This window comes from Tupaia chinensis, unplaced genomic scaffold, assembly GCF_000334495.1.
Source record: "Tupaia chinensis unplaced genomic scaffold, TupChi_1.0 Scaffold148557_1, whole genome shotgun sequence".
Classification (NCBI taxonomy): domain Eukaryota; kingdom Metazoa; phylum Chordata; class Mammalia; order Scandentia; family Tupaiidae; genus Tupaia; species Tupaia belangeri.
This window is the reverse complement of record NW_006208406.1, coordinates 2,078,994-2,088,926: the sequence shown is the minus strand read 5'-3', so window position 1 is coordinate 2,088,926 and position 9,933 is coordinate 2,078,994. Positions and strand designations below refer to the sequence as shown.

Below are 9,933 nucleotides of genomic sequence, written 5' to 3'. Positions count from 1 at the left end.
GAGAGAGAGATGAGCAATGATCTCTACCCACAACCAGGTTATGACATGATCCCCTTCCTCCAGTCCTGCATTCTATTAGATCTTGGGCACTTACATATATGCCCAGCGTGTTTCTGTTGGACCAGGCGAGGGATTTGAGCCACAATCACCATGTGAGATCTGGTTTTACTTGAGAGGTGCATTACCAGACCACCACATAGCTGGCTCCTATCCTGTATTTTTACTATTTGTCTGTATCTCCCTGTGGTATTGTGAAATATACATTGGATCTTCCTCCCCAGGCCCTGGAAGAAAGCTTCTAGAACTCTTGAAACTTCCTGAGTAACAGGGGTGAGAGAAACATATTTTGTTGTTGATAATAAGTTCTTTTCAACCATAAATACCTAACTTTATGCTAATACATTAGCTAATAAGGTGACTTTTGATAGGTCCATAGATAGCTTCAGGATGGTGAGTTGGCTGCAGAAGAATCAACCCAACGAGTATTAGTACTTTCGGCCTTTGCTCCCCTCAACCTAGCCCCACTTCAAGAGAGAAGGAAGAAGGGACAAAGGGCTGGAAACTGGTAATCAGTAATCAATGAATTGATCAATCATGCCTACATAACAGTACCTCAGGAAAAGCCCTAAAGAGTTTTGGCATCAGTGAACACATCCATATCCCCAAAGGTCAGTACACACAGAATTCACAAAGTTAAGCTCCTGTGCTTGGGACAGTTCTGGACCTTGCCTTATGTACCTTTTCCTCCAGCTGTTCATTTTTATCTATTATACAATCCTTTATGACAAACTGGTAATAATACATAGTGATTCCCTGAGTTCTGTTAGCTGCAATAACAGATGATTGACCCTGAGGAAGAAGAGGTCAGAGAAACTCCCAATATGTGGTCAAGTCAGATAGAAATGTGAGTAACTTGGGGACACACTACTTGCATCTGGTGTCTGACGTGGGGGAGAAGCAGTCTTCTGGGACTGGGCCTTTAACTGTGGGATCTGTGCTAATTCCAGGAAGGTACTGGTTGAATTACATTAAAGGGTGAAAATAAACACATTTGGTGCTTTCAGTTGGATAACTGCTTCGTGTGGGAAAACCCATTCTTTTGGTGTCAGAATATTTTGAGTAGAGAAATAACTCTCCTTTAGAATTACTTTCTTGTAAGCTTCTAGAAGCTACATTGCCCATATGGTTCTCAATAGCTACATGTGATTAATTAAATTACAACTAATTAAAATTAAATAAAACTAAAATTTCCTCAGTAACACTGGCCACTTTCCAAGTGCTCATATCCACATGTGACGAATGCTACTGGGTCACTCAACACAGTAATACAGAAGGTTTTCTATCATCATAGACATTTCTATTGAACAGTACTGTTCTAAAGGTCTGATACATCTTTACCTTCCTCAAGGGCCCTGCACAAATACAGTCTCCATATGACTACAGTACCTGATCAACCTATTATAAGTCCAGACTTTCATAGGTGATCTGGATCAAGAGGAGGATACAGTTAGGGATGTAGTTCTATACTTGTAAAATGACCACACCATCCACTGTCAACTCATAGACAGTGGCTATACCTTCTCAATATCTTAATCTACAGGCAATAGCCTGAAACTACACAAATAGAAATCAATGTGGTCACTCCTTTTACACTAACATAGTTATCTCAAAGCCGTGAACATTATTCTGGGCTCCAATACAAAACTATGGCTAAACTGAAACAAAATACATTTTTCCCACTTGATAGGAATCTAAAAGGATAAGATTTTATCAGTTTAATAAAGTGACTGCTCAGCTGACAAGGTGGTGTTTGTCATTTGTCTTCAAGACATACAAGAACCCAGCAGGAGAATTTATATTCAATCACTGTGTCAGGAGAAAAGCAACTACTAAATGATTAAAGATGCTCAAATGGGGAATTATATAACTGAGCTTTGAGTTTTAAAGCTGTTAAAAGACAAGTAATTTAGAAATTCAGAAAAAATAAGATCCAAACTTTGTAAGCTTTGAAGATTAATGGGGCATGTTGTATGTCAATTATAAACAAAAAGTACTCTTGAAAGCAGTCAGAAACAAGAGGATATTAATTAGTATTTTATATGATGTCGGGCATCTGGCAAGTAAAAAATAAGATAATCATTACAGCAAAATTTCTAGACTAAAATAAACCTAGAATAATGTTTTCTCTACTTCCATTTTATGTAGATTGTTCCTAAAACCTTTTATCATTGTGAATAAACAGCTTCTCATTTGGAAAGGGTAACAGTATTTGGTCATTCATTCTTAATTTATAGCCTTGAAATATGGACTTAGAGGAGAAAAAAAAATCATCTCAAAGGGAATCCTAGAATAAATTTTATAAAATTTTAATGATTTCTCATTAATTAGAAACTGCTTAGTAGCAATTAAAATAAATTGTTTAAGTAGGTAATTAGGCACAGCAACATTCATACTCTAATGTTAAGCAAATCTCAACCCTCCAAACTACTAACTACGGATTGAATCCACTCTGAAAAATTCTGAATGCTTCTCCTTAAGGGATATTTAAAAGGAAAGAAGGGCCAGTCCATGGCCTAGTGGTTAAAGGGAGCCAAATCCCACATAGCCAAGCAAGTACTCAAATTCTGGCCCTGGCAGCTTGAAAACCATGCAGGGTGCATGTGTATGTGTGCCCCAAATTCCAAAAGAGTGGAAAAATGAAGGAAAAAAGATTAGGGAGTGACCACGCCCCATAAGCAGGTTCTTTCTCCCTCTTTATCTCCGTCTTTCTGTGGTGAGCAAATGCACCCAGTAAAAGTGAAAAGCCCTTAGACTTTCTAGGTCATAATTGTACTTCAAAAGAAAAAGAAGATGAGATTTGAGATCAAAAAGCAAATGAACACTACTGATGTGCTTCATTTTAATTTTAAGGAAAAGCCAAAAGATAAATATTTCTCATGTTAAATATGTTCATATTCCCTTTTGCTATACATCTTTTAGTAAATGAACAAGCCGGGGGGAAAGAGAATGGTGACCACCAATAAGAGATCAGGGTATGGTGAGAGGCATCGAGCTGAGTGCATAATTCAATTGCCCTGATTCAGTCCCTCACACTTACATGTTGATTATAGTGAAAGTGGCCTTGCCTACTCTAAAAAATGATGGTGATCAAAAAAATTGTAACAATGAAAATGTCTTAAAATTTGTAAAGCATCTTTAATTCATGAATATCGAAATGTGGCATTTGGTGATATGTATAAATACCAAATATGATTCATACCTTCTTACAACTCAGATTTATTTTAATGGTCTACCATCATAGTAACATGAGAAAAGAGATGCTTATCCTTGGTAATTTAATAAATTTAAGACAGTTTAAGTCATATTCAAGCTGCATTTAAAAGAAAACATAATTGTGATGACTAGTTAGTAAGGATGAATTATATTCAGTAAAAGGCTGTTAACAATTTGCCAGTCATGCCTCAAAAAAAAAAAAAAACCTTAAGCTATTATATCATTGCCTTTCTTTTGAGAATTTTAACGTAAGTCTGCTATATTACCTTGCAAACAAATGAAATTTATGGTTCTCACAATGTTTTCTTGAGCAAAAAATTGAATTCGTAAATAAATTAGGCATTTAGGCATTCATGAAATAATGTACATGAAACAATAACATTTCACATGTAAGAAAAAATAACTAATCAAAATCATATCAGCACAATATACGACATGCTATTAGGTCATCAGGAAAGTCATGACGTATTTTTCTATGTAAAAATTACAGGTTTTTCATATATATTATCAGCTAGTAGATAAACCTGCTTTGTCTACTATTTTCTTATTGGCATATTCTAGTAGCAGAATATAAACTGTTTTTAAAATTTTGACATCAAATACAGTCTTAAAAAATCACATTAAAAAATTCAAGCATAAATTAAAACTTAATATTTCTTATGATAGAAACGTGATAGAAATATATGAAATATTAAGGGGTCAAAACTGCCTGCATAGTTACTGATGTGCATCTTTGCTAAAATGTAAATGTTAGAAACACATCCGAAGCACATGGTCTAGAAAGGAGAGGAAAAAATATTAATGATGACAACTATTTACTGTATGCTCACCAAGTACCAGCCGCTGAGCTAAGTGCTTTCTACACATTACTTTTAAAATTTAATTTTATTTATTATTATTTTAATTTGCTATAGAACATGTGTGCTCACCAGAGAGAGAGAGAGAAGGAAAGTGAGAAAGCAAGCTGCCAGATTGGGGACTCAAATCACGGTCGGCCATGTGGAAGTCCAGTGCCTTAACCACCACACCACCTACGGGCCCCGATTATTAATTAATTCTTACAAGATCCCTACAACAGAGGTCCTACTATTACTTATATTTTATAGATGAAGAAAACTGAGGCAACATAGAAGTTAAATAATCTCTCCAACATCACATAGCTAGTAACAGACTAGAAACCAAGACATCAATTTAGACTGATGTCTTGAATAATAAGAGTTGATATAGGCCTTGACTGCTAAACTTACAAAGACTGCTTGTAAGGTTGGCCTTGATTGATATGTAGGAACTTGGATTTTGAAAGGTTCTCACTGTTCCCTCATAAAAAGTGGCTTAGTAAGTTTAAACTGATTAGACAAAGTGGTTCATGCTAACCACTAGGTTTCCTTTTGGGAGTCTGAAATGTTGGTAAATGCATGACCAGTCACTTAAACCTTGGGCAATAAAAGCCTTAAGCCTCTGTTGAGTTTTCCTGGTAGAGAACATTTTATATGTATGGTCACAATTGGTTGGTGGGAAAATTAAGTCCATCTGTGTGAACACTGGGTGAGGACTGCCGGCAACTTGCCCCTGGTTTCCTTTATACTGTGCCCCATGCACCTTTTCCCTTTGCTGATTAAGCTTTGCTTTTGTTATCTGTAATAAACCATGTCTATGACTATGATATATGTTGAGTCATGTGAGTCTCTAATGAATGTGCCAACTTGGGAGTCGTCTTGGGACCCCTGATGTATTGATGTACACATATAAACACTTAACTATATCAGAATTGGAACCTGGAGACACAGAGATATAGGTAAGTAGGGGTAATAGCACATTACATTTGTATAAGGCTTTATAGTTTAAGAAATAGTATATATATTATTTTCTTTAATTTCTGTATACCCCTGTAAAGTTCACTGTTTGCTAAGTCTATAATTCCTAGCTTCTTTGCTTGTAAATAAACGAAGTACTGCATTTTTAAACTAAAGTTCACTTAAGCCCCAGCAATGAACATGACCAAAAGTAATTCTGACAAAAAATGTAAGTAATATAATGGTAGTTAGAATTATAGATATTTGTGAGGTTCCTGAGAAACTGGGTCTTTAACAAGCAGACATCAAGTACAAAACATAAACCAACTGCAGTCTAAGAAACAATTCTGACACCTCTTGCTTAAGGTGTTACTTCCATTTCAGGATTTCAAATTCCTGGGCTGGGAAGACAGAGGCTGCTTTAACCTACCTAGACTGCCCTAGGATGTCATTTTACCTTCTTAAAAACTACATTCTTCTTCAGAAGATGCTGTTGCTATACTGGTTAAATTAATCCCTCAGAATGATGCGAGAATTCCAGTCCACAGCACAGTGTTTTACCTTATCGGCCTGACGCATATAGCAGTAGAGAATTCCTCTCATACATTTTATAGCCGAGTGCTCCAGCTCATGGGTCCTTCCCTTGTCATCGTCAATGCGCCTGGGTGAGAGAGATAACTCATGAAACAAATTGGAAATGTATTTGAAAAAGAACCAGAGCTTTTGATAATTAAGTATTTAACTATCTGGCTAATCCTGTGTTATGGTGACGTCTACTAATTCTGTCACAGTGAAACTCCATTTTCCCAGTAGATGTAGAAACACTGCAATCATAATAATAAAAAAATCTGTATGAAACTGGTGCATATTTTTCCTCTTAAAGGGAGTAAGCCAATCACTTTAAAAATAGCATACAGTATCTTCTAAGTGATTTGACTGAAACTTTAAAAGATATTTCTATATTGGAAAAAAAATCTACCAAAAGATTTTTAAATTCACTGATAGAGAGCAGAGAGGCAATTTCTAATACCTATCTTGTCAGGCTATGCAATGACCACTTGGATTTAAGAAAGCACAGGCTAAGGAAGGCACCTGCCTACTTTGCTCTGCCATGTATTAAATACAGCCAGAGCAGCCACTTTAGTTACAGTCAAGAAAGCCTTCAACTAAATGTATACCCAATATGATACAAGATGTATTTTGGTATAAAGTTTTATACTCAGGCCTTAACTTAAAATCAATTACCCATCGTTTACATCTCTTTTAAGTATAAAGAACAGCTAAAAGTCTAACTTTTAAACAATGACAAGATATTCTTTCTGTTCATAAGCTGGTTTTTTAATAGATCACTGACTTTAAAAGGTGAATGAGAGTTACCAACTACTGAAAAACAAAAGTGACTTGTTCCTTGCTCTACTTAATCTTAACGAAAATAATTGGTCATCATTCCCACTTAATAAAATTTATCACCCATCTTTTTAAAAAGTATACAATAATTACCTCCTCCTCTAATCTCAGATCTCATATAGCACTACTGGGAGGAATGATTATTATTTTAATACAATATGGTGACTATCAGTAAAAAGTAGGTTATTCATCAGTAGCACATTCATTCCTTTTTCTCACTAAGTAAAACCAGCATGAACTTGCTTTATACAGTGTTTTCCCTCCTTATGTGTTTTAATAGAGGCAAATTCTACATAGACATTGTGCCCATCAAAGCAAGAACTTTAAATTCTCTATCAGATGTTGAAACCTTTTGAGAAAGCTTAGTATTTGACATTTGTCCATATGAGGCCTGTACTCTTGTATTTTTAAAGCAATTTTCTCCCAACATTTTATTTAGAAAAATTTCAAATCTACCAAAAGCTAAAGGATGCTACAATGAATAAGCCTTTTATTCTGTACCTAGATTCACCACTCGTTACCATTAGCTTGCATTCTCTAACTACTTCGCTCTGCCATGTGCTAAATACTGCCAGGGCAGCTTTACTGTTTGAAAGTAAACTATCTCATGCCTTAGCCCTTTTATATTTCAAAATTAGCTTAGAAAATTAGTATATTCTCTTATATAGCCAAAATACAGTCACTATATTTAATACTGATACTATATTAACTTATAATCTACATTCAAATTTATTAAATTATCTCTAAAATGTACTTTATATCACACACACACACACATACATATATAAGGTTTAAAAGCATGATGTAGGGACCAACAGACAGCATAATGGTTACGTCATTGGACTCCTGCGGTTGTAGATGACTCTAGTTCGAGTTCCAGACATGGCAGCTTAAAACACACCAGGCATGTGTGCATGCATGCCCAAAATCCTGACAGGAGAATTGAGGAGAAGGGATTAGGGCAGGATCATCCCTCCTTGAGGGTGATCTGTTGTTTGCTGTCTGTCTCGCTGGCAAACACAAGCCCTATAGCGGAAATCTCTCTTTAAAAAAAAATGCATGATGTAATAAAGGATCATGTATTGCATTTGGTTGTCATATTTCTTCAGTCTCTCTTAATCTAGTCATCCTCATAACTATTTCCTAATCTTCTATGATATCAATAATTTATGAGTCCAAACAAGATGTTTTATAAGAACTATTGTCTGATCATTTATTCATGTGTACATTACTTTAGCCATTTTGGTAAGAAGTCAGCATGGGTAAAGTGTTTTCTCCGCTGAGGCACCTTGTTGACTCAACTCTGGCCACTTTTCATCTAAGATTTCTTCCTTAAGAGGTCTGTGAAAAGTAATGATCACATACCCTCAATCTGATTAAACAGGTCACCTTGCCTCAGTAATTATGGCTTATTTCTCATATCTTGACTAGCAAAACATTATGTGAAGATTAGGAAATTCCCTATGGTAAGGTAAGCTTAAACATTCTTTTCTACTCTCCTCAAATTTTAAATAAAGCCTTTCCCTTTTAGCCAATAACAAACTATTGGGTCATCAGAAAAGTCATGACATATTTTTGTTTTTCTATTCAAAAGTGTGCCATGGGGACCAGCAGTTAGCATAATGGCTATGTCTCTGGACTCCCACATAGTTGACTTCGATTCGAGTCCCGGACCCGGTAGCTTAAAACTCACTCCAGACATGTGTGCGTGCGTGCCCAAGATCCCGAGAGGAGAATGGAGGAGAAGGGACTGCAGCATGGCCATCCCCCCTGGGGGTGGGGGGTGACTTCTCGCTTTCTGTCTCTGTCTCTCTCTGTCTGTCTGGTGATCACACGCGCCCTTATAGCAAAAACCTCTCCCCCCCAAAAAAAATATTTTATTTAACTTTATTTTTTTATTTATTTTTAATATTTGACCAGAGAGGGACAGAGAAAGAGAAATTGAGAAAACATGCCACCAGGTCAGGGACTTGAACCGTGGTCGGCCATGTGGGAGTCCATCGACCTTAATCCCCACTCCGCCTGCTGGCCCATCAATGGCTGATTCTTACTTTGAAATGTAATTGGTAAAAATTAACTTCTAAGTAGTCATTTTTTACTTAAGTTACTGATTTGTTCAGCAAAAGGGAAAATGCCTATGATTAATAACTAAAGGCTATATTTGATGTTTTAACGTGGCCAATTCAAGAATGTCATAGCAATAGTTATATAATTTGAAGTTAGAAAAGAAACTGAATCATGACAGAAATGTATTAAACTAAATTCCCATTACTGTTACCGTTTTTTTTTTTTTTTTGTATCAAAATGAACTTATTTTTGTGTGTGTGTGTGTTTGGTATCAAAATGAACTTATTTTCTAATGTATATTTGCTTAGGAAATTAAATTTTATTTGGATCTTTTTTAACCACAGATACCATCATATTTGTCTGGATAGCATGCCATGTAGTCTTAGCAATAAAACTAGAAAATGCCTAGAAAGCAAAATGCTCTGCTTTTTATTTATTCAATAGTGGCTGGTTTATACTCAAGCTGGATATACTTGGGTAAGGCAAACTATTACTTTCACTTTTGTTTATAGCATTTTTGGTTTGTGAAATTTTTTTTATCATCAATTCAAGTTTTCCAGAGACATTTTATAATGTTTATCCTTAAACTAATGGAAAAATAATGAATCTTTTTGGTCCTATAAAATAATTGTATATCTTATATTAAAGAACACCATTTTAGAAATAAGAAAATTTTTTTCTCCAAAGTTACATTTGCATACATACATACACACACACACACACACACACATGCCCACTTGATCTGGTCATCATTACATAGATACAAATGAGATATTATACGTTTAAAATGTACACTACTTTGATGCAATTAAATTAGGCTTTATCTAAAGATTAATTTGTTAAAGCATGTCAGTGTTTTCTGGTAGTTCATTTTAAAATTAACTTACAGCTTTGTATTACATCATTTCTCCAATACAAGTGGTCTCTGAAAATTTCATCTTAATTGATAGAGTATAACGTGGGTTCCTTGGTACTACAAGTTAGTGATCCTGCTGATAGTACTTCAGAGTAATTTATAAATACCTAGTCGATAGAGTGACAGGTTCATCAGATTTTTAAAAAAATAAATTCCCTTTTTTTGTGTGTTTACAGGAAACCTGTGCAGTTTAAATCGTCTTGGTCTGAGATATAACAGACTGTCAGCAATACCCAGATCATTAGCAAAATGCAGTGCACTTGAAGAATTAAATTTAGAGAACAATAACATTTCTACTTTACCAGAGGTAAGAAATGGATTAGAGAAAACAAGACTTGAAGCATGTCTACAAGAAAATGGAAAGAAAACTAGTAAATCTATATAGCTAGGTAAATAATTTGGTGTGAGAATGTTTATAATATGGAGTAGTCTATGCATGTATAGCCACCACTAAGATACATATTCTAAAGGAGAAAG

At 35.2% G+C, this 9,933-nt stretch overlaps 1 protein-coding gene across 1 annotated transcript in view; it reads right to left on the bottom strand.

Annotated features, from left to right (window-relative positions):
• LOC102478777 (phosphorylase b kinase regulatory subunit beta) overlaps nucleotides 1-9,933 on the bottom strand; it is a gene marked incomplete at its 3' end in the record, with an annotated part of 137,069 nt that overhangs the window by 58,241 nt on the left and 68,895 nt on the right. Inside the window, exon 4 of the mRNA XM_006170471.1 lies at nucleotides 5,628-5,727. Within this exon, the coding sequence (XP_006170533.1) occupies nucleotides 5,628-5,727 (100 nt within the window). The remainder of the gene's footprint in view (nucleotides 1-5,627; nucleotides 5,728-9,933) is intronic.